The sequence below is a fragment of the Oryctolagus cuniculus genome, chromosome 7 (genome assembly GCF_051225735.1).
Source record: "Oryctolagus cuniculus isolate XC-2025 breed Fujian yellow rabbit chromosome 7, ASM5122573v1, whole genome shotgun sequence".
Lineage (NCBI taxonomy): Eukaryota > Metazoa > Chordata > Mammalia > Lagomorpha > Leporidae > Oryctolagus > Oryctolagus cuniculus.
Genome location: NC_142873.1, coordinates 77,272,950 through 77,297,204, shown reverse-complemented (window position 1 = coordinate 77,297,204; position 24,255 = coordinate 77,272,950). Strand labels below are relative to the sequence as shown.

The 24,255-nt window shown below is 51.7% G+C and overlaps 1 protein-coding gene across 2 annotated transcripts in view; it reads right to left on the bottom strand.

The window, feature by feature from the left end:
• Window positions 1-24,255, bottom strand: part of ABCA4 (ATP binding cassette subfamily A member 4) — a 137,859-nt gene that overhangs the window by 48,072 nt on the left and 65,532 nt on the right. For both annotated transcript variants that reach the window (XR_016210884.1, XM_051857469.3), the window contains exons 14-24: window positions 22,144-22,366; window positions 17,645-17,866; window positions 15,662-15,866; window positions 13,644-13,709; window positions 11,201-11,290; window positions 9,372-9,546; window positions 7,137-7,268; window positions 6,156-6,295; window positions 5,589-5,726; window positions 4,482-4,675; window positions 3,026-3,110 (exon numbers count right to left, since the gene is read on the bottom strand). Coding sequence is in view for 1 of the 2 variants with exons in the window: in XM_051857469.3 (XP_051713429.3) it covers window positions 3,026-3,110; window positions 4,482-4,675; window positions 5,589-5,726; window positions 6,156-6,295; window positions 7,137-7,268; window positions 9,372-9,546; window positions 11,201-11,290; window positions 13,644-13,709; window positions 15,662-15,866; window positions 17,645-17,866; window positions 22,144-22,366 (1,670 nt within the window). In the remaining variant the exon portion in view is untranslated. The remainder of the gene's footprint in view (window positions 1-3,025; window positions 3,111-4,481; window positions 4,676-5,588; window positions 5,727-6,155; window positions 6,296-7,136; window positions 7,269-9,371; window positions 9,547-11,200; window positions 11,291-13,643; window positions 13,710-15,661; window positions 15,867-17,644; window positions 17,867-22,143; window positions 22,367-24,255) is intronic.

Here is a 24,255-nt window from a genome sequence, read left to right as displayed (position 1 = left end):
AGTTATAGACAGTGAGAGAGACAGACAGAAAGGTCTTCCTTCCATTGATTCACTCCCCAAGTTGTGGCCAGTGCTGCGCCGATCTGAAGCCAGGAACCAGATGCTTCTTTCTGGTCTGCCATGCGGGTGCAGGAGCGCAAGCACTTGGGCCATCCTCCACTGCCCTCCCAGGCCACAGCAGAGAGCTGGACTGGAAGAGGAGCAACCAGGACTAGAACTCCAGCCCCTGCTCCACTTCTGATCCAGCTCCCTGCTAATGTACCTGGGAGAGCAATGGAGGATGGCCCAGGTGTTTGGGCCCCTGCACCCATGTGGGAGACCCTGAAGGAGCTCTTGGCTTCAGATTGGCTCAGCTGCAGCCATTGTGGCCTTTTGGGGAGTGAGCCAACAGATAGAAAAACTCTCTTTCTCTAACTGTGTCTTTCTGATAAATAAAATCAATCTTAAAAAATTAAGTGAAAGTTGTCCTCATTTTCCTGGTCTGGTCCCAGCTGTCAGGAATTGCCCAAGACACATACCTGTAACAGGTGGCCAAGCTGAGTGAATCACACACCCATCCCTGGTCTAACATCTCAGGAGACTGTCTCAGGATGGCACTGATGCCTCAAATGGAACAGGACTTTGTACCCAGCTCCCAGGAAATGCAGAAGGGGGTTGAGATACCACGGAAAGCACTGAGGGGTGGGCATAAGGTGTGTAGCACAGATGGTGGACAAATGTCAGGTAGCAGGTGTTTACCTGATACCCTCATGCAACTGGAATTAATTATACACATCAGAATGTGTTTGCTGGGCCAGCAGTGTGGCATAGCAGGTAAAGGCGCCGCCTGCAGTGCCGGCATTCCATGTAGGTGCAGGTTCGAATCCTGGCTGCTTCACTTCCAATCCAGCTCTCTGCTATGGCCTGGGAAAGCAGTAGAGGATGGCCCAAGTGCTTGGGCCCCTGCACCCACGTGGGAGACCCAGAAGAAGCTCCTGGCTCCTGGCTTCGGATTGGTGCAGTTCCGGCCACTGCGGCCAACTGGGGAGTGAACCAGTGGATGGAAGACCTCTCTCTCCACCTCTGCCTCTCTGAAACTGCCTTTCAAATAAATAAGTAAATCCTAAAAAAATATGTTTGCTTACAATCTGAACTCTAAATCTAAAACTAAATCCTGCACTTGCAGAGACCCTTCCCTAGAATATCACTGTGAGGAGCAGTTCGGAGGAAAGGGATTCTGGGAACTTGAAACAAAACTCTTTCGAAAGCAGTTCTCTTAGACTGAGTCGGGGTTACCACTGGATTCCTTTTGTTCTTTGTCTTGAAAAATGACCCATGTGCTGGGATTTCGTGCCTGTCCACCTCAACGCCTCGGCTTAGCTGGACTGGAACTCATGTTTTATGTCAAACCTGCAAATTGGACTCGATTGTCTTTGGTTCTGGGATGACTTCATAAAGAGGCTGGGGAGTTCTCCACATGAGGAAGCAGCTCTGCCCTAGCAGCTCTCCAGGGGTCACGTTCATTGTTCTCTTAGGAAGGAAGTGAACCCAGAGCCACTGGCTTCCCAGGAATTGTGTCTTAAATGTGTGTCAGTCTTTCCAGAAGTAGTCCTGGGGGTTAGCAGGGCTTCCAGCGCCTGGCAGGGGGGCCTAGGGGAGTGGGAGTGTGTGTGTGTGTGTGTGTGTGTGTGTGTACCACAAGCCTGCCCAGAGCTAACCGAAGAGTACAATGACCTCCCCTCCCTTACTTGGGCTGTAACCACCCACTGCACTTCCCCACCCCCCATCCACAGCACACCCATCCTACACAAAGAAAACTCTTCTTAACGGAGTGAAGTAATATTTAAGAGAGACCACAGCAGGCCTTATCTAACTTGATTTTGGTGGCCCATAGTAATTAAACATATTAGTAGGAACTTTTTTTTTTTTAAATAGAGCTTGTTAACCATGATTTCCCTAGGAGAAAAGCAGGAAGAGACCCTCAGCAAGAGAGGCAAAGGACACAAAAATGTCCTAAAAAGATGCTTTTTGCTCACTGCAGCTTCTGTCAGCGTGCACGGGTGGGGCTGTTTGCCTGTAGGTATCTATCTCCCCTCAATTTTAAGCACAGTTCATAAACTTTGTCCAGGTTTCCTGGCTTATCAGGTTTCGGTTAGCAAATGGTTCAGGTTTAGAAATGGTCTATGCTAAATAGGAAATTATTTTTTTCTTTGATAAATAGATGAGGGTACTTCAAAAATTTCCTGGGAATGGAATTAAAAGATAAGTTTATTTTGGTGCAAAAAAATGTTTGAAATCCATGCATACATGAAGTCTTCAAAAAGATTAAGGTAAATGTGCATTATGAAAAATCTATGCATGGAACTCAAAATTTTTTGAGCAGTTTTGATGAACTTTTTGAAGCATTGGCATCCTTCCCTCTCTGCTGACCAGGGTCAGTACATAAGCTTAATTTTGCTTCTCTACAGATTTACCGGGTGTGCGGAATTCTATTTACTGAAACCATGGACAGCGTACCAGGCTGGGCAGCAATGGAGAATGGAAAGAGCTGCTGGTAAGCACTCTGGGCCTCCTTCAAGCACCCCGCCTCCAGGAAGGATCACAGCAGTGAGTTGTGTTAACAGGGCAGTGTGGTATTACAGACTTGCCTTCCGCACAAGCAATGGCTGTGAAGAGCTGTGCGTTGCCACGGTTCCACCAGGGGGCGTCATGGCACATCTTTAAAAATGGCTCGCTCTCTAAGGCCGGACCCCAGGAATAGAGGCTTAGTATGAGTAGGGGCATGGAGTGACCAGGAGACTGGATTCTTCATTCAACGGAGAGGCCATGAGGTGCATGATTTTTAAAAATCCATGTGGAACTGGCAAAAAGAGGAAGAGCAGAAAGAAGCTCAAAGAAAAAGATGTGCAGTTCAGGCCTTGGGGCCCCAGGAGCTCACAGGGTGTGCTTTTTGCTCTCATTAGGATGCATCAGGACAGGACACACCCGACAATGCCAGGCCATGGTTGCCAGACAAGAGCGAGGCCTGGCCCACCCCGGTCCTCACCGTCCAAGGCTTGCTCCGAGGTCATCTCATCAGTGCGTGCTGGACACCTGCTGGAGATGCACTTGGATGCACAGCTGCAGGTCGCCTGCAACAGATGGACAGGAATGACTGACAGATCCATGTCAGTTCAGTGATTGCATCTCCCTAGTGTCCACTGCTGTCACCACTTCTCACCGCCCAGTGTGGTCACCGCATTCCTTCTTCGCTGTCTAATCTACTAAGTCATCTGTGCCTCTGAGGGTGTAACCACTTGACTTGATCCTAGAGAGTGTGTGAGTCAGGCACAGAGAGAGCCATAACCTCAAAAATCCCTTTGGCTTGTCGTTAATCACGAGACAGCTGTGGGTCCTGCCTGTGCGAGGCTCCATGCTCCTCTCCCTCCGCCCTCCCCAAGGACGCACACGGAGCTGTGGAAATACCTGCTGGGGACAGGCACCTCCACCAGAGGCGGAGAGAAAGCTGAGGGCCGCGCTCGTGACAGTCTGGCCGTGAGCAGCGCTGGCTCTCAGGCTCTCAGCGGGGCTGGAGCACATTCGCAATACATAAGGCCATGTGGCCTCTCCCTGTGCCTAAGGAGCAGAAGCCAGGACGGCTGGCTTGCTATTCCATGTGGGGGGAATCCAACAATGAGAATCAGGTGATTCGCCTAGGGTGGCACTGTTTGTCCACTGCAAAGCCTAGACAGGAACCCGAGCCTCCCGGCTTGCCGAGTGGTCCCTGCTGCTTGGTACATTCTGGCTTTTTTTTTTTTTTTTTTTTTGACAGGCAGAGTTAGACAGTGAGAGGGAGAGAGACGGAGAGAAAGGTCTTCCTTTTCCATTGGTTCACCCCCCAAATGGGTGCTACGGCTGGTGTGCTGCACCGATTCAAAGCCAGGAGCCAGGTGCTTCCTCCTGGTCTCCCATGTGGGTGCAGGGCCTAGGCACTTGGGCCATCCTCCACTGCACTCCTGGGCCACAGCAGAGAGCTGGCCTGGAAGAGGAGCAACCGGGACAGAATCCAGTGCCCCAACCGGGACTAGAACCTGGGGTGCTGGCGCTGCAGGCGGAGGATTAGCCTAGTGAGCTGTGGCGCCGGCCATACATTCTGGCTTTGTCAGTTGTTGGGGACAGCTCCCTAGCAGGTTTTTCCTCTGCCTTCATTGACCACTGGAACTCAGGGTTAGTCTGGGAACACGAATGCAGGCATGAAATAGTGGATGCCTTAGTCCTCTTCAAGGAGTCTAACCTTGCAGAGTGAGTCACTTATTTCTAGGTGGCACCAGTGACACCACACACGTGATTTGGGATACTGGCGTGTAATAATCTCAGGTCCTCTAAAACTAGCTGTCTCACTTTGGGTACAGCATCTCTGCAGCAGGGTTTGGAACGTGTGGACTGACAATGTCTGCGGACGGTGTCAGAGACAAAGCCAGGGCTGATGGTCAGAGCAGCCCCGCCTCCCTGCTCGCACGCACCTCACAGCCTCCTCCTTGGCTCTGGATGTTTCTCATCTTGCGCACCAAGGTCAAGTAGAAGCCCGTGCCAAAGCAGTTCTTCAGGAAGAGGGGGGTGCCCGAGCAGTAGAGCCTTCCCTGGGAGATGATGGCGATGCGGTCCCCGAGCAGGTCAGCCTCGTCCATGTGGTGAGTGGACATGATGATGGTTCTGCCTGTGGGCATGGGGGAGGAGGCATCACCGGGCAGAGCCTGGGCTAGGGGTGGTTGGTACACGATGCTCAGCTATGCAGTCACAAAAACGGGGGCTTAATAAAGAGAAAACGGGGGAGGAGGGGCTGATTCTGCAGGATGGCCCTGCGGAATGTTAGGATTGTGACAAGAACCACAGAGCGCTGTCACCCACACCGAGCACAGGCTCTGATTCAAACGGACCGCCACAGGGGGGACCCATCTGTTAGTCAGCGGCTACTGAGCTCCATATATGCCGTGTGCTCTCTGGATCACTAAGCACTGCGTTTACGATATTTGTAAAGAACAAGCACGCACGACGCACACGCTTGCTCTCATGGCCTGGAGACGTCAGAAGACGACAGCAATGAGGAGTTGTGATGGCGATGGGATGCTGAGCAGCAGGGGGAGGGGAAGGGTCCAGCTGGACCACGGGGCTGGGCCGCACTCCCGCACGGGCACTCTGAGCTCTGCCTGCTGCTCCGCCTCTGTCTGGGAGGTGCCATGAAAGAGAACGCCCATTCTGGGACATTCCCCTCTGCAGCGGTGCTGAGACAGTGGTCCCATGGCCACCCCGCAGCCGTTAAGTGGCTCAGGATGGGTGTAGCTGACTTGGGTCCCTGCAGTCAAAAGGAAATTTCTCCTAGAGCTGCACCCCTTGCTCCACACAGGGGCGCTGCAGGTTGATAGAACTTTCGGGGATTCTTTGGGTGGGGGGCTGACCCTTCAGTGACTCCATGATCAGATTTGTATGAACCACTTTGGAGCTTGCACTCAAGCTTAGAGTCACGGATGAAGGCCCCGCTGAGTGTGGTTGTGCAAAGTGCCAGGCATGACAGTGGGGCCCACGAAGAAGCCTGCGTGCGAGCACAGGGCCTGAGCCATGGCTGTTACTACCTGGGCGGTACTTCAGGAGCAGGTCCCAGATGGAGCGTCTGGAGTAGGGATCCACCCCCGAGGTGGGTTCATCCAGGACGACCACCTTGGCCTCTCCCACAAACGCGATGGCGACCGACAGCTTCCTCTGCATGCCGCCTGGAAGCACAGAGAAGCTGGGGGTTACAGGGCTGCGGGGGACAGGACAGAGGAAGGCCTGGGGCCGGCAGCAGAAGTGGGGGGCCTCCAATCTGGAGCACCCAGGCTGCCACCTTCAAAGCTGATGTGGTGTTCGAAGCTCTAGCGGTGGACAGGCCTCGCAACACAGCAAAGGCGACGCTTGCCTCCTGGGACCCGGCCATTTGAAGGTCTTTGAATCTGAACACACAGACATCGGCACACGTGAGCCCAGGCTGCTGCAGGACAGAGCCGCGTGTTGGACATGGCCCCGGGGTGGGCAGCTCCTAGAGCCTCGGAATAACCTCCCGGAGAGTTCCCGCTGCTGGGAGCCCTCCGTTACCAGCCTCCCCCTGCCTCCCGGGGCACAGGAAAGACCTGGTGTGTCATCCGCAGCCCAGTGCCAAGCACCTGAGAGATCCTGAGCTTCCTCGTTCCTCTTGTGGTGGAGGCCCGTGTCCTCCAGCATGGCTTCCATCTCCAGCTGGGCCTCCTCCCAGGACCTCCCTTTCAGCTGGGCGTAGAACAGGATGTGCTCTGCCACCGTGAGGCTGCGGGGGCAGGACAAGGAGGGCGAGGGCTCAGCAATGCCACCGCCAGCAGCTCACCTCCCGGACTAGAGAGGAGAACTAGCATTTTAGTGACCAGGATCCACGTGGTGTTGGTTATGACACAGAACAAACAACGGACCCTGACTAAATACCTAGCAAGAAGCCATGGCTATGGAGTTCGCTCATACAGTGGAATAATCCGCAATCAATCAAAATATCTTATGGAAGAATATGTAATGACGTGATAGCAACTAAAAATAGCAGGTAACACATTTATATGCATAGTTTTATTCTCCTTTGTAGTTTAAAAATATGTCTGCCTATACATGTATAGGAGAAAGTCCCCAAAAGGATACTAGATGTTAATGGTGGTTATCTCCGGCTGGTGAAATCGCAGGTGACTTTTACTCCTTGTTTATCTATATTTCCTCCTTCCCTCACTCCCCCTTTCTTCTCAGTGACTATACATAGATTTTCTCAATAAGAAGAAAAAATTTTAATGGGGAAAAAAAGAACTGAAAAGCTTTCGGGTCTTCAGCCTGGGACTTCCGGGGAAAGCACACGATGGTCTGCATGTCTGGTCCCCGACAGGAAGCGTTTCGGGGCCGAGCACAGGAATCAGGGCACGGCTACTGGGGGGGGGGGGAGCCGGCATCACTCTCTGAGGCAGGGGCCCTCAGCTCTGAGCCCCAGAGCCACAGTTCTCAGTGCAGGCAGAACCAAGGGCTTTGACCACGGGGGACCCAAACAGGCACATCCCTGCCTGGGTCCAGACCCAACGCCCCGGCTGGGCCGCGGAGGACATGCGTGTTGGGGCCGTCTCGGCTCCTGTTTTACTCACTGGTGGAAGAGGATGTTGTGCTGGGGGCACATGCCGAGGCTCCGCCGGATGGCATCCAGGCTGGTTTCAATGTCCTTTCCTCCGATGAGCACTGTGCCTGCTGTCGGCGGCAACAGACCCGTTAGGATGGACCTGCCAAATCCAAGGGTGGTGGCGAGGAGACATCAGTGCATTGAGGTTGATGAAGACACCTGCGGGGACGCCTGCCAGTGGCTCTGAATCAAATCCAGGCCATCACGAGCGACGGGGACCCCCAGTTTCCCACGCAGGGCTTAGCCACTGGATGTCCACCCAGGCCCTGATACAGAGGACCACATCTGTTTTCCTTCTCTGCTTCTGTTTAACTCCCAGGGGTCCCAGGCAGGTGCCAAGAGGCCTCTGCGGTCCCCAGCTTCAGAACTGGTGGCCCCCCACTCGTCCATCCCAGTGCCTGCGACCAGAGGCGCCACCGCGTGGCTCAGTGCCATGCCTGCTAGGTGAGCAGTTGTGGGTGCTGAAAAGCCAGAGGCTGCCACGCCAAAGCCGCAGGGCGAGGTCCCGGTGGTGGCAGTGAGAAGCACAACCAGTCATTCATTGTGCATTTATTGACTGATTGCAGAAGGCGGGGCAGTTACCACTGCCACCATCAGTGGATCCAAAGCCCAGGAGCTCCACCAGCTCCATCGGGCTTCTTTTGCTAAAGAGGAGCGAGTGACTGCTGCCTCCTTGGGTTGCTCAGAGGACTAAACGAGGGGCAAGAGGTAGAACACTTAGAACAGCAGCAGCCTGAAGTTAAACTCGAACACCCGTGCCACTCTTATTAGACCTGGTGCTTCCATCCCCCAGGGGAAGGTGCATTTCAGCAGTCGAGGAAGTGCTGGGTTTGCCCCTGGGGAGCCTGGGTCCTGGGTGGAGGCTGAACGAGGAGAGAGATCCCTTGGCTCTAGAGCTGCCACGCCCCGCTCTGTCCCTGAGTTCCCCTACTATCTCCAGCTCTCCAGACTTGGACTCAGAAACTGAAACCCCTGTCCATCAGCCACTAGAGGGAAACAGAACCAAATGCAATGGCACCAGCCCCACATTCCATTAGCGCAGAACCCCGCCCGAGTGCATTCCAGAGCAGGGTGGACACTGCTGTTCCTTCCTGGGGCTCTGCAAGAAGCCAGAGGCCTGGGAGGCGGGATCACTGTGGCGGCTGTCTCCCAGGGGCTCCTCATCTGCCTTTCCCAGGGAAAACCTGATGCTCAGGGCCCCTCGGAGAAGCCGGGGAGCCTTCTGGCCTGAGAGGTCCCTGCTGTTACCTCACAGGCCCCTCTGGACTCTGCCTGTTTTTTATTTTCTCCCTAACCCTGAGCAAGCCTCCCTACGAGCCCCAGGTTGAAGCTGAAGTCTGTCAAATCATTGGTAGCAGAAGCAATGCCCACTGGTATTAAGTAGTGTCCTGCAGATCCCGCATGGGGCGGGTAGGGGGACGGGCAGGGGGAGGGGTGATGGCCGTGACCGTGTCACCACCACATGTGACAGAAACACTGGAGAGGCTGGGGATCAGGTAAGGGACTCAAGCGTTGGAAACAAGAGGCAATGTTGGTGGGAGGACCTGGCTCTTGAGCCACTGAACCGTTAAATTTGGTGGACTCGGGAAAGTCACTTCAACTCTTGTAGTGTCCATACAAAGGGGCAATAAACTTGCTCCATCTTCCTCTTGGACTTCTTCAATTTTATGATTTACTGATTTATATATTTTAAAGGCTGTGTGTGTGTGTGTGTGTGTGTGTATGAGAGAGTGTGAGAGCGAGAGAGAGAGCACTTTCAATTACTGTTTCGGCCCCAAATGCCTACAATAGCCAGGGCTGGGCCAGGTTGAAGCTAGGAGCCCAGAGTCTCCCACCTGGGTTGCAGGAACCAAGTACTCGGGCCTTCATCTGCTGCCTCCCAGAGTGCACATTAGCAGGGAGCTGGATCAGAAGCAGAGGCGGGATTCAAACCCAGGCACTCCACTATGGACTGCTGTCATTGCAAGCAGGGTGGCTTCTCCCTCTGCCACAAGCCACCCCACCCACCAGGCTTCTGGGGAGGATGAAATACAACAATATATGTGAGGGAGTTTTATGAATTCTCGGAACCCCAAATACAGAGTGTATTTTTTTGGCACAAAAATTCATGGGCAAGCGTGGACTGTGGCCAACAGAGAAGGAACGAAGCCGGAGAGCGACGGGTAGCAGGGCTGTGACCCAGCCTCCCCGGCAGGGCACTCACAGGGTGGTGGTCTTCCCGGCGCCGTTGTGACCAAGGAAGGCGGTGATCTGGTTCTCATAGAAGGTAATGTTAAGGTGGTCCACGGCCGGCCGGCCAAAGGGCTCAAAAATCTTCACCAGATTCTTCACACATACCCCAGGAACCAACCCCGGGAGTTCACGTTCAAAGAAGGAGTCTTGGAGAAAAAGAACAATGAATATGGTATAAACACGAGGCCATCACGGACACTGTCCCCATTGTTTTGAAACCATGTCTTCTGCCTGTCCTTTTTCCTGCCGCTATGGCCTCAGCCATGACCATTGCAAGGAAAACCTCAGAACAGTAGTGATGATGATAGCATCAAACATTTATTTAGCACTTACTATGCACCATGCACCGTTTCTAGTGCCTTCCATGCATTATCCCCTTGCACCCTGCTAACAGCTCTGTGGGACTGATATTACAGCCACTTCTCCAGATAGCATACCTAAAACACAGACATCACTCAAGTGTCCTATCCAGGTGACGCAGCTCCTGAGTGGCAGCACTGGGATTCGAACCCTGAGCACACACTCATCAGAGTGCACTCAGTGTCTGTGGGGAGCCAGCCCTACGCCGGCCTCCAGCGGGATGCTGGGGATTCTCATGCACTGATGCTAGCAGTCCAGCCCCTCCCCTTCCCCAAACCGCCTTTTCCTTCAGTGCCCTGGAGCCCATACCTGGCACCACCATTCTCCTCCCAGTCGTCTTGGCTCAGGTCTGGGTCAACTTCCACTGAAATGGACTTCTCGCCCCCCAGGACCCGAGTTTCCCAGTGAACTGGTGGGTAGGACAGTCCCTTCTTCCTCATCACTGACTCTCAAAACCCCCACGCTCGCTGCAGAGCAGACCCTCAGTGCGTACATGGTGTCTCTCCGGCCCCCAGTCTCTCCCTGTTTCCAATTGTGCTGCAGGGCACAACTTTGTCACCTCAATATGGCAGTTATGAGCAACTGACCGCTGTGCATGTTTGTGTGTGTGTGTGTGTGTGTGTGTGTGATTCCTTTGTTGCTTCCCGTGTGCCTCCTGGCCTTGCCTGTGGCTGACGTGGGGCCGGTTCCCAGGCCCCAGGTTGCAGCCCTGTCACTCTCCTTGTGGAGGAGTGGCTTCCAGAGGCACCTGCTGCGGGCAAACTGGCTCTGTGAGGAGCTTTCTGGAATGGCACAGCCTCTCACGCAAGGTCAAGTCCAGAGACCATGTGCCTCTCTCAACCTGAAGCCTTTTGGTGTCCTCAGAGCAAAGCATAGGCTTAGGGACTGAACAACCTTGTGAGACAGAATCAGTTCCAGAGTTAAGGGCAAGGCAGGAAAGGCCCGGGGAACAGCCCTTGTGGGCCTGGTCCGTCAGCTCGGGAATGAGGAGGTAACTTCCACCGTCAGGAAAACCTTCCGCTGATCCCAATGAATGGGCTGCAGGATTCGTAACCCAGGAGCGAAGGCTCGGCAGCTCCCCTTGTACACAGAAGCATTTATTTTTGTCTTTCCTTGCAGCTCATATCCGCTTTCTGTCCCAGTGACCCCAGTTATTGTTCTTGCTAAATCCTCGGAAGTCAGCACGTTTGTGTGACTCGCTGGGGATTTGCCTAACAAGGGCACAAACCCACCACATGCTCCAGGAAATATGTGTTCACGTCTGGCCTGGGCCCTTCAGTCTGCACACGTGCAGCCGGACCCTGGCGGAAGGCTCGGGCTTAGCGCTGCCCACAGTCCCTCCTCCACCCTTGGCCTGAGCGGGTTGGCCCTGGCCCTTGTGGGAGGAGGGGGTCAGGCTTTCCTCCTTGCCTCTGCTTGTGTTTTTTATTGGGGTTTTACCGTTTGTTCCTCCGGGGTGTTCCGGGTCCTCCATCTCCTCTGTTATGGGCTCAGTCTTTTCCAGGGCCCGTTCTTCTCTGGTTGAACACCCTGCACCAACCAGAAGCCAATGTTACTCTCGGGTGACTGCTGAGAACCCAAGAAGGCAGGGGAGGAGGGGAGAAGGAGGGTGGCTGAGGAGTCTCCCACTGCCACAGGAAGACAGGAGGCCGAGTCCATGTCTCCCGTGAGCCCAGCCCCATGCAGGGACCCCTCCCAGCCTCTGACCTGCAAGAGGTGGGGAAGCACTCTGGCCCTGACTGTGCAATCTTTGCCCAACCCAGAAGGAGTTTTGTTAACACGAGCTTGAGGCCAAGAGTTTCACCTCATTCTCTTCACGTGCCAGGAGGGGCCCACAATGTCAGACATTGTGATTTGAAAAGAACGGACAAAACTCAGATTGGATTTGAAGGGAGTTCATTTTCTTCGGCCCATCACCAGTGCTATTCACCCCAGTTCCAAGCACGTCAAGGTCACGGTGAACCTTGACTGCAAGTCTGTTCGAGGTGCCATGATGGGCAGCCAGCTTCAATTACAACTGGAGAAACAGCTCACCCGCAAGGTACACCACATGGGCATTCAGCTGTCTCGGGATAAATGGTGAGGTGGGTGTACGAGCCTGGATAAACTGTGGCATGTGGCATGAAACCATCACACACACACACACACACACACGCATGCACAGTTTGGTTGGAAAGGCCTCCAGGACATCCTGGAAGGGGAAGAGGAGCAGAAGGACCAGGCGGCCAGAGAGGAAGCAGGGGCAGGAGGAAGCCACTGTCGCCCAGCCTCTCAAGGCTCGGGTCTCACGTGCACCTGTGTAAGCAGGACCAGATTTCTTAATGCAGCAGCCACCAGGGCCTCTCTGCCCTCTCCTGAATTGCAGGAAGTGCAATGGGCCTGCTGGTCAGGGAGGTGCCCCCTTCAGCATGTCTGCCTCCGCTCGCCCTCAACTCCTCTGCCTGCCTGGCTAGCTATCATCCTGCACACGTGTGTAATAAAACAGCAAGGGGAAACAGCCTTCTAAATAGCTTCGTCACTGCAAGTGAGCGGCTCCCCAGGAAATGAGTCCAAGTCCCAGGTTTTATCCTGAGAACCTGCACAAGACCCTGACACCTCCTGGGCTCCCCCTCTCCCTCCGTGAAAGCAGGGGGCAAGGCAGAGAGACTCAGCTCTTCGCAGATTTCAGAGCATTTCAGGAATCATTTTTGGTCTAGCCTGTGAGACAGGTGAAAAGCATTTGGCTGATGCCCTCAGCAGTATCTGGATTCACATTGGAAGAAGCACATTTCTTTAGCCTACTTTATTTTCTTGAAATGCTGAGTATCAGTTGAGATTGGAGGGCGTAGGGGAAATGCCCACAAGGCCCCAGAGTTTTTGACTGTTGAAATGTTCCCAGAACACACTCCTGGGTTGAAAATTCCCATTGATGGTGGGATGATAACTGTATTGTGTTGTAATTTAGAAGTTAATAGATACCATGGACAAACTAATATAATGGAAAACACTGAACTGTTGAAGGGCTGTTTGTTTGAACCATCAAAAACAAAACAAAACAAAACAAAACAACCTGCCCAAGCCCTTTAAAACCCAAGACTAATCCGCTGGAGAAAACAAACAGCTATGTCAGGGTTTAAAGGCTAAATCCCGGCCCGGGCCCAAGGATGTGAAGCAAGGAGCAGGTGGTGAGCGATGCATCGCAAAGTGTTTCCTTTGGTTCCAAAGTCTCTAGTTCCAAGGCAGCCCCCGGGTCTCAGCTCCTCCTCAGATCTCACAAGAGTGTGCGCCCCTCCTCACCCCTTGTAAGACTTTGCCCAGGCCTCCTGTGTTGTTCAGCAGGAGAGTAAACTTGATTTAAGATGTACTGTGGGCCAATGGCCTCTTAGCCTTTGCCTGGTCGCCAGAAGGAGCACCACTTGGACAGCCTGCAAGTATTTGCCTTGAAGGTCAACAGATCTGCCCCAGGCTCTGGATGAGTCTTTGTCTTGGGGGAATGAACGAGTTTTTATTTCAAAAAGGTGGACAGGAATCCGAAAGCAGGAGGGGAGGCAGCAGAGTCTGAATGCAACGTGTCCCTCATAACACCCCCAATCTCAGCTTTAATCTGAGAAGTTGCAAAAATCCTTTGAACCCCAAAGTGGTTTGGCTTTGTACAAATAGGGCAATTTAAGCCAATGGGACAAGTCGTACAGGACCCAAGAATCTATCCATTCTCATTTACTTTAGCCAAGAGATTCATGAATGGTAGGCTCCCAGCATGGCAGTGGCGGAACCTCCAGGAGGCAGCCGACTGATCAAGAATGATGTCCTTGAGGCGAAGGGCCATGGCCACAAGCACACATAACTTGCACCTGACCCCAGCAGCCGGATTCAGATATTAAGGCTTAAGTTTTAAATGACTCACCTTCACCACCGAGCCAGTAAGACTCTTGTAGGAGGAAGTACCAAGGAAGTGGGGTTCCGTGGTCCCCTAAAAACAAGCAAATAAAGAGAAAAGTCCAGGTAGTCTCCCTGTCTCATCCTATCAGAGTTCTCTAAGACCTAGAACCTGTTTATCTAAATCTCAAATTGTAACTATCGATTTTACACTTCCCAGACCACCAGGAGGCCATAAAGACCACTCTTTCCAACCTGTTTTAATCCAAAAGGTCATGTTTTTCGGGTGTTACCAGCAATACTAAGACTGACGATCTTGGTTGACATCAGTGTTTTCCAAGAAAATATTTTATTAAAGAATTAAATCATGTCCTTTTTCAGCTCTTGCCAGATAATGATAACAGGGATAATCGCTAACATTTGTTGGATGCTCTTCCCATGTGTTAAATGCCTTAGTCCTCAAAACAACCCCAGGAAATAGGTTGTAAACTTGTTCTTGCAAAGCAAGAAACCAAGGTGCAGCCGAGTTTGAGCCATCTGTCCCAGGCCACAGCTGATTGCAGAGGCACACGGGAATTCTAGCTCAGGGAATGTGGGTCTCAGGTCACTGTTCTTAAACCTCCCACCCCAGTTCTACTGGATCCATCTGGGTTTCAAAAAAAAAAAAAAAAATTCTCTTTGCAAGTCTTGCTGCCTACAAAACGTTGGTTTCCTGAACATACCATCTTTGCTTTTCAAATAGCTGTTGTCACGTGTCTCAGTGGCCTTTGTGGGTCTATCTTTTCCATCCCTCTGTACCCAGAACCTGGCCCTGCTGAGCCTCGCCCATAGGGCTGCTCAGTGAACAGTTGTTGAGCAATGAAAGTCAACTAGGCTAAAAGAAAGCTCTTGAATTATGCACAAGTTTTAATTTGAGTCCAGCTTTCACTTATTGTATCTCCTTCCAGTGGCCCAGTTGGAGACCTGATTATAAAAACCCTGGGACGACAAGATTTGGAAAACTTTGGGTTGGTGAGCTGTCACAGGACAAGCAGGCTGCTGGTGGAAGCAGGGACCACTCAAAGATGGGGCTCCTCCAGCTCTGAGGAAATGCTAATCTTCAGGAAAATCTGATTTTCTGCAGGGCAAATACACAACTGCACAGCAGCCAGTTTTGATCTAGGAGCTTCTTTTCTATGCTGCAGATTGGTGAGATATTTACTCAGTGCCCACCAACTGTCAGGCACTATTCTGGGCACCGAAACTACCACAGTGAGTGAAGCAGACCAGACGCCTGCTCCCATGGCTCCGCTGCTGAGGGTAGAGGCAATGGACACCACAGAAAGATCCATCAGGTCAGGTGGTGACGAGAGTCTCCAGAACGTGAGGAGGAGGCAGCACGAGGCTCTGCAGCAATGGGTATCGAGACCTCTTCCTTCTGGAAAGATTCCAGTGATAAGACAGAGACTCCAAAGAGGGAGAAAGCAAGCCTGCAGGTATGTGGGGTGGGGTGGGTGCGCAACAGGCCTCTGTGAGAAGAGCAGGTGCAGAGGCCCTGAGGCGGGAATGTGCTGGGGGGAGGGGTTGCGTAGTTAGTGAGGAGGCTGATGTGGCTGGAGCAGAGAAACATGGAGCAGAGGAACAGTCGGAGGCCAGATAATGAGGCATCCCTCAGGCCAGGGCTGGGCCACTGCTTTTCACTCTGAATGAGAAGAAAAGTCAACTGGCGGGGTTGGCACGGAGAGGGCTGCTGCCGCGTGACTTGGATTCTGGAAGGATCGCTCTGAATACAGTGTGGGCAGCAGACTGTTGGAGGTGATAGTACAAGATACAGGATTGTCTGGGTAGTGCAGTTGACAAAGGATCAGACTGTAGATCTGTTTCTAAAGCAGAGCCAGTAGGATTTGGTGGTGGATTTTTGACTTCTACATTTGAATTTCAAATGTTAGTTCTGAGAAACAAAATTCAAAGAGCACAGAAGGGACACACTCGATGCTAGATGAAGGCGGACGTGGTGGCAGATCTGAAGATCCAGATCACCGTGACTCTACGGAGGGAGACACTGACCTGGGAACACCTGGTCCAGGTACCAGGCAAGCAAGCCGTAGAGAGCAGCATCAAAGAGCATCATCTTCATGGACAGCAGGAAGCTGAATTCATCCCCTTCCATGGGGCTGTTGCCAATGTTGCTCCACTGTAGCCCCAGGCCTTGCTCTTCAAAGCGAACCAGGTACTCAGTGCCAAACCCAAAGGCTACAGGAGACAGCAGGCTCTGCAGTGGGGCAGGCAGAGCACAGAAGCTAAGCATAAGGTCTTTTAGCCACCCAACAGCACCCAGACGCTCACAGTGAGGGAGGAGGGCCAGAAGTCCATGTTTCAGCTGAGCATAAGGCAGAGTTCCCACAGGAAGAGAATTCTGGGAATGCTTCTCAGGTCCCAGGGACCTCTGCCCAACACCCATGGGGCTACCCCTCACCTGTTAGATGGAACGTAGCTGAGCTATAGGGTAAAGGGGAAGACAAACAGCACCCAGCATTGCACACCAGAGGCCCAAAGGTGCTCTCGTTCCCTCTGCTACCTCTTTTGCAAGAGCATAGCTGACTTGAGCTGCTGTGTGACACTCTTACTGGAAGGGTCCAGTCTTCAGGTTTCCAGGGCAGGCCAGGGGGTGGGCTTGTGACCTCCTGAGGTCTATCAGAGAAAAGCCTCCCCATCGCCAGACTGGGGACTATTCCTTTCTTAGGATCTCTGTATGGAGAACAAGTCAACTGAGCACGAAGATGCAGGGTGGGAGGTCTGAAGGGGACGTTTCCCAACCAAGGCACAAAACCAAAGGCAGGGGGATTTGCTGATCCCATTTCCTCTGAGCAGAGGTCCCTGCGGTTGGGAGGGCCCTGGGGGGATGCCAGAGAGTCTTTCTGCAAAGGGCAGGGCTCCTCTTACTACACATTTACAAACACTGCTACAGAAACCCCAGTCCAGCTCTGGTCCTTGCCATTGCCAGACCCATAGCTTCGCAGATCTACACACCCAAGATGCTAGCCGAAGGCTTCCAAGCAGTGTCTGTTTACCCAGTGACTACCAAAATAGCCCAGTTCTGCCCACAGGCTGAGTCACAGGACTTCTCACTACCAGCCACTGTGAACATCTTTGAAAACTGGGAGCTATAAATGGCTGCAATTAATTTCTTACTTAGCAGGAGAAACAAAAGGATATGCCCTGGCAGCTCTAGAGTCAAGTACGCTGGAGCCGTGAGAACAAGTTAGACTTTACATCTTGCCCAGCCAGGGGCCAGCATCATCCTTTCTTGTCCCTACGGCACAGAGACAGGGAAATTCTGGACGACATGGAGAACTGTACCCTCCAGGGCCCGAGGCTGATTTGCCTGGGCTAATGAGAGCAGAAATAACCCATTTGAAAAGGATGAGGAGGAAAAAAAAAAAAAAAAGACAGTGCTGTTAGTTTGGGCATCATGAACCAGGAGGTTTTTCTGGCAATCAAAAGTCAAGCTCTGGAGTCCTCTCCCGGGGAGGAGTGGTGGACTCTGCATGGGCTTAGCCTGCTGGCTTTCTCGGTGCACCAGCAGGCCATATCAAAAGCCCATGTACAGCAAGTCCAATTCCAGTGCTTTTAGCGCATAACAAACATTTTTAACTCATGGATGCATGTTTCTGGACAGGCAGTAAGGGGCAAGCTCCTCCTTTCTGATTCTTTTCAAATAGCAGGGAAAGAAAAGCCAGTGACATGGGTCCAGCTTGTTCTTCTCTTGTGGATAAGCCCAGGGGCCCCCGAGCTGACCAGTTTTCCAGGGACTTCCCAGGGCAGGAAAACGGAGCAGGTGTGGTGTGGAGTGACTGCTCGGTTGCTCAAGGTGAGAACACTCCCTCTCTTGCCCTTGCACCTCTTAACCTTACATTAAGCTTTGAACCTTGTGTCCTTTTGCATCCAAAGGCAGAGCAGACGCCCTGAGAGGGTGGCTGGGCTTCAGGACTGCCTCAGACGCCCAAGAGGAACCGCGCCACAGGCTGGCCCGAGTCCAGCGCCCCTCACCGCAGCCTTCTTCAGCTCGGCAGTCAGCCGGTCCTGCCAGGCGAAGCACAGGATGTGGGGCAGGTAGAGCGTGAAGTAGATGACGCCGCTGCAGGCTGCTGCCAGGCTGGCTTTGGAGAAGAAGGTGCTGAGCAGGAAGCACTGCATGATGGTGGCCGTGGAGAAAGCCAACAGGAACAGGAACAGGATGAACGGATCGCTGTAGTGGAGGATTCTCCCATGCTGGAAGCAGAGACCGCGTCAGCAATCCCCACCCGGGTCCAGGGCACCACCCTCCACGGGGGTGACCCCTGCATCATGACACGGGGCCCCCCGAAGCCCTCTGCCTTGGGAGGGTCTCTCCCACCAGCCCCTTATTAGTGCCTGGATTCCACAGCGCAGACTCGAGGTGCTGAGCTCCTTCAATCCAATGCACGCCATTTTCCCTGGGAGGGACAACACCTCATGTTGCTTACCAGTCATTAGCCATGGAAAAGAAAATTAATTGGGGGGAGGGGAGTTTGGCACAGTGATTAAGACACTGCTTGAGATGCCTACATCGTATATCAGAGTGCCTGGGTTTGAGTCCTGGCTCCTCTCCTGATTCCAGCTTCCTGCTAATGTGCACCCTGGGAGGCAACAGGTGATGGCCCATGGACTTGGCTCCTTGCCTTCTATGTGGGAGACCCAGTTAAGTTTTCAACTCCTGACTTTACCTGGCCCAGTTCTGGCTGTTGCAGGCATTTAGGGGGTGAACCATCAGACGACAGATTTCTTTGTCTGCCTCTGTCTTTCTATGTCTCTCTGCCTTTCATAGAAGTAAAAAAAAGTTAGTAAAGAATGAATTAGGAGACCGTTAGGCCTAGAGGCCCCAACATTCTGGGTTTCCGCATAAGCAAACTAAAGCCCAATCCAGTAACTTAATCAGAAGCCATAACTAACCGTGAACCAGGGACTTCCCCTTCCACCAAATATTTCTTTGTCTTTGCTTCCGTGTCCCCTTCAGTGGAGACTTCAGAGCCCTCAAGCAGTTGTGGTCTGGAACTGCCCAATTCATAAACTGCTGTTCACACAAATCAGCTCACTAAAATTTTAAAGGATGGAACTGGAGGACATCATCATGTTGCATGAAATAAGCCAGATACAGAAAGATAAAAAACATGTCCTCTCTTATATGTGGGAGTTAACATTCAAAAAACCTTAAAAAAAAAAAAACCTGAAAAAACAACCCCAATCTGAAACAGAATATCAATTACTGGAGTATGGAAGGAATAAAAAAGAGTTTAGATTAAAAAAAAAAATAGGGGAAGCTGGATGTGGTACATTAATTGTGGCAAAGATACTAATATGAGGTGTTAATAATAGAAGTGCGGTAAGGGGTATATGGGAACTCTGTATTACTACCTCACAAGTAAATTTAGAACTGAGATAAAATGTTAAAAAAATTTGATGTGCCTAGATTTATTTTGTAACAGTCATTATTTATGTGAAGTGAGCTGGGCCTTGGTAAGAGGGTGATAGTGCTGAGAATATACCGAGAGCCTGGAAGGAAGCCTTGAGCAGGGATCACGGAGCATCAATAGCACCGAGCGGATGAGGGACGGGAAAGGGGTCGGGAGCTGTTCACAGGTCAGCACTGTGCCTAGGGCCTGGCCTTCCGACGCCACCATTCACATTTGTATTCCAAGACAGGTCACTCACACAGATGAGTAACAGGAATTAATCCAAATCACTTGGAAGTGGATGGATCTTCCCTGTCCATGAACATTGTATATATAAATATCATAGAACCTGCAGGCAACACTCTGCATCTGTCACAACAAGGGGAGTAGCCTTGGCTAGGTGGAAAACAGGGCCACGCTAGCAATTTGTGCTCAGCAAGCTACTGCCCAAGTATACTCTAGGATACACTGAGATGTTCAAATGTATGAGATCTTCTTAGGTCTCCTCTACCACAGGCATGTGATGAGTTGTACCCTTTAAACACATTTTTAAAAACAGATCATCCCATGCTTCCCTCAGGAACATAAGAGGACAAACAGGCTCATTTCACGAATAGGTTCCTCTCCACAGAAAAGAAACCAATTAGCAGTATCTGTGATGAGCCTGCAAGAGGTTAGCAGAGCAAATGTGCCATCTCTCATGCCTGCCGGGCCTGGACAGATGTAGAAACAAAGCGACAAAGCAGCATGGAAGAGACCCTGCTTAGCTAAAGTCAAAATTAAGACTTGGTGTTCCTGATTTTTTGTGACAATAAGTACTCTGTATCACCTTGGAGAGCCTCAGATCTCCTTAATCATGTGCAATTCCATAAAAACAAATCCCTGGCTGAACCTGTGACTTTTGGCTGGAGGACCTTGAAGATAGTTATTGTTATTTGAAGAATGCTGTTAGGGCTGGCATTTTGTGGCAGAGCAGAGAAAGCCACCACCTGCAACATTGGCATCCCATAAGGGTGCTGGTTTGAGTCCCAACTACTCCACTTCTGATCCAGCTCCCTGCTAATGGCCTGGGAAAGCAGCAAAAGATGGCCCAAGTGCTTGGGCCCGTGCACCCATGTCAGAAATCTGGAAGAAGCTCCTGGCTCCTGGCTTCAATCTGGCCCAGCCTTGGCCATTGCGGCCATTTGGGAAATGAACCAGTGGAAAAAAGATCTATCTCTTTCTGCCTCTCCCTCTATCTCTGTAACTCTGCCTTTCAAATAAAATAAAATAAATCTTAAGCAAGCAAACAAACAAACACAAAAGAATGAAGTCGATTTCTTATCCCAGATCAAAGCAAAGTTCTCCAAACTTCTAAAGTCACTTGACAGACCCTACAATTCCACTGGCCTTGACTTCCACTAACGAATACTTTTCTTTTTTGTTCCTGAGCACTTAAATAACAGTGGAACCTTCCCATTGTCCCTGTTTCCAGCTTCTTTCCTGCAAAGTTGTGGGGGGAGGAAGGGACAGGGGAAAGATGGGAGAGTCATTCAAAGGAAAACTCTATTTTGGTGTGGCGAGCTCTGTTTCCGTCATCACTGGAACAATGTTCTGGTTCCCACAAGGATAAATCCTTTTAAGCAAGAAACCCTTGGTGAACCCGCTTCGCCTCACATCCTAAAGCTTTGAAGTGCTAATGGCTCATGCTCAGAAAGGCAGATCTCACTCACTCGGCAGCACCAAGTGAGACAGAGTCTCAGGGTATGTCAGAGGCTTATGCGTTCTGACGCCTTCAATTTTGAGGACACAAGAGATGTCGGTACCGGGAAAGCAGCAAACGGAGGTGGGAGGGAACAACGGGCCTCTGGAGAAGCAAAAAGGGCTCAGCTCCTCCCCTCGTCTCCACACAGCTTTGGTGCCCTTTGCAAATTTGAAGCCTTATCCAGGTGGGCGCAGGTTGTCTGACCAGAATGACCTCTGAGTCAGCATTGTTTTTGATAGGGCTCCAGAACCGGGTGTGGCCATGGCCACAGCTCACTGGATCACAGTGCAACATCTGAAAACGTACCCTTCTGACTTAGGACTTTACTGCAACGAGAAGGGGCGAGAGTTGATTTAACTGGATGTACGCTGGGACAGCCTTGGTTTAGGTAGGCAGCAGGTGCGGTCTGGCATGAGAAGGGGGCCGCTCATTCAGCCTGTGGGTCACCACAAGTGCTGCCTGGTGCTAAGAGGGACTTAATATGGTGGCGGTGAAGAAGTACAACAAGCTTTAGGAGACCATACTGGGAGCCTGCAAAGACTGAAGTCTGAAGATTATACCAAATTCCACCCAATAAAACATTACAACTAGCCAAGTGTATGTCCTTATCATTCAACAAATACAAACTGTCATCTACTGAGGAGGAGCTTACAATGAAAAATAGCAGTGTACTGTGAAATGATGCTTTATGTCAGTCTAGCTCACAAGAGAGCTGCAAGCTTGTAGTGGATGAACTGATGCAGTCTACATGCGGCTGTAAAAATTCCTTATCTCTGAGCAAGGATGCACTCCAAATTCCAGCCTCAAAAACACAGAGGTCTTGGAGACTTCATAGGCAGCAGCTTTGTGGTGAAGCCATGAATGGTGTGACCATGACACAATGATTAAACAGTTCAAGTCTTCTCTCCTAATACCACTGCCAAGGGCTCTGCACATTCCAACCCTGGCCAGCTATTGGAAAGGTAATCCCAGGAAAATACTCCCTGAGCCCGTTCCTTCTGTGTTTGGAGAGAGAGGACACCTTTGAAGACACACTCACCCTGTGCTGGGCTCTGCTAATCCCAGCTTCTCCAGATAGTCACGGAATGGGGCTGGAAAAATCCACGTAAACTGTCAACATGTGGTTGGGGGTGAGGGGGATGCTAGTGGCTCCTCGGGCAAGGAGATCTTGCCTTTCTGCATGTCTTCCATCTTGGCAGAAAGGGTGGGGAAGCTAGAGGTCATGTCCTCTTGGGTGGCCAGATGACTCATTCAGGCACAAGTTCATTCCCAGGAGGGAAGGTAGGGGGAACAAAATTATTCGATATTTTCTGGGCCTTCTCCGGGTGGCTTACCATGATGAATAGCGTCAGGAGGAAGATGCTCATTGACATGATGGAGAAGCTGTCCAGGAACCAGGTACACCAAATCACTGCATTGGAGACGCCCTGATTTTTCAAGGTCTCCTTCAGTCTCAACTCCTTTTCCAAGACAATGCCCTTTACCGTCATGGAGACTGAGTAAATCCATGCCAGCACCATGAAGATAGGGAAACAGCGGTTCAGGATGATCATAAAACTGAAGCAAGAGGAGAAAAGCAGAACAATAGAGTGCCCTGTACCTGGTGGAAGCAGATAATGCTTGTCAGATACCTGTGTTGAGAACAGAACCCAGATGGAGGGAAAGGCAAAACAGGTGAACCTTCATTGGGCAATGCAATAGGATGGAATCTCCAATTCAGTCCACGTTTGCCCAGAAGGATTACTTTGCCTTTTAAAGCAAGATGGTGGCCTTCTGGTGAGTCCAGATGAATGCTTTGTAAGTAAAACGTTTAAATAAAATCATACCATCTATGTCACATATTCTAGACTTTCCCTGTTAGACCCTGTGGGGGAGAGACTGCAAAGCTGATGCTGTGGGAACTGACCAGGAAGGATACAAGCCTTGCACCAACACTGATGTCCAAGAGGGCAGAGCACAGACAAGAGGGCCTGCCGGTAGTGGGATCAATAATTAGGCTCCCCAAGGGCGGGTCAGCCTGCCTAGTACTAACTGCCCAGAAAAGTCAGACTCAAGCTAGGACGGAAAAGGCAGTCTATGGAGCTTTCAGAAGGCACCTGACCTCCCAATAAATCAGTCCAATGGCCACTGACTCCGCTAGCCATGAGCGGATGGAGTCGATTCTTAGCTACTGCAGCAAGCAGCACAGATTTGCTATCTTGGAATTACATGGTGGTGGACCTTACACATTTTCCCTGATGTGCCAGCAAGTCCCTCGGGGGGTTATTATCTATTGAAAACTGCGGTGTGTAGCTACAGCAGGAGCCCAATTCCAAAGTGGGAGGGTTTCACTCAAGATGGCCCTAGGAACAGAACCACACATCCATAAAGCATGCACTTCAGGGACTGGCCACCAGAGGACTCTCTCACACTGAATGACCTCAGTCCCTGCGGCTTCCCCACATCCACACCAGCTCCCCACGGTCCCTCCCACTCTGAGCCTAACAGTGGACCTGAGCTTTGGCCACTGGCTCCAGTGCCCATGCCCTGCCTGTTGTCCAAACTAAACTAGCTGCAGAGCACCACTGTTAGCACTTTGCTCTTCTGCTGCGGGACTGGAGAGTCGAGAGAGGGCTTCCTGTGTCCATCCCGGGTTTTATTTGACTTTGCAGCTGGCAGCTGCCCTCGCCTTTCTTCAGGCTGTGCGTGTTTCTGAGCCCCCTGAACTCCACAGACACACACGTATGCTGTGGTAAACGTACCAGTTTTTTGTTTATTTATTTTTTTCCCTAGCAATTGGGTACCTGGGCTGATTGTAGGTCTCTACTACCTGGGAGTGTTTCCAACCCACGCTGGCCCGGTAAATGAGCCCTTCCAGCCCCCTCTCCCTTTCTGTCCCTCAAATCCACGTTCAGCCAAGACAGCGACTTGCTCAGCAAGTTGCTACTGGCCAACAGATGTCCAGGCTGGGCATGAGGGTGGTCAAGAAGGAAAAGCGAGCTCACCCAACACATTCCTCCACCTTTTCATTAAGCACGCATCATGGGAATGCTAATTAGGAAGCAGACACATTACTCTGCAACTCCTAGGAACCAGACCTACTTGCCATGCAGAATCCAAATGTGCTGATTTGGCAATCATTGGGCAAACTCTCTCACCAGAGCCCTTCCACATACCAAACACATTACGTAGTGGGAAACTGCACTAGACCTCATCCCCTCCCCCACCCTCACTTCCCTTGCTCTAATTTTCACCTTTGCTTTGCCACCTGCTCTCTTCTTTCTCCCTGCCCTTCCCTTCTCTTTGGCGCCTGCTGGAAGTTGGCAGAAGCAGGCTCTTCCGTGAGAATGTCACCGACCCTGGTCTGGCCCTGGTCACTCGGGTTCTCTCCAAAGATGCTCAAGCCTGGAGAGCTCCCGCTGCCTCCACCCTGGGATTAGCTCTTGGGGGGGGGGGGTGCCTCAGGA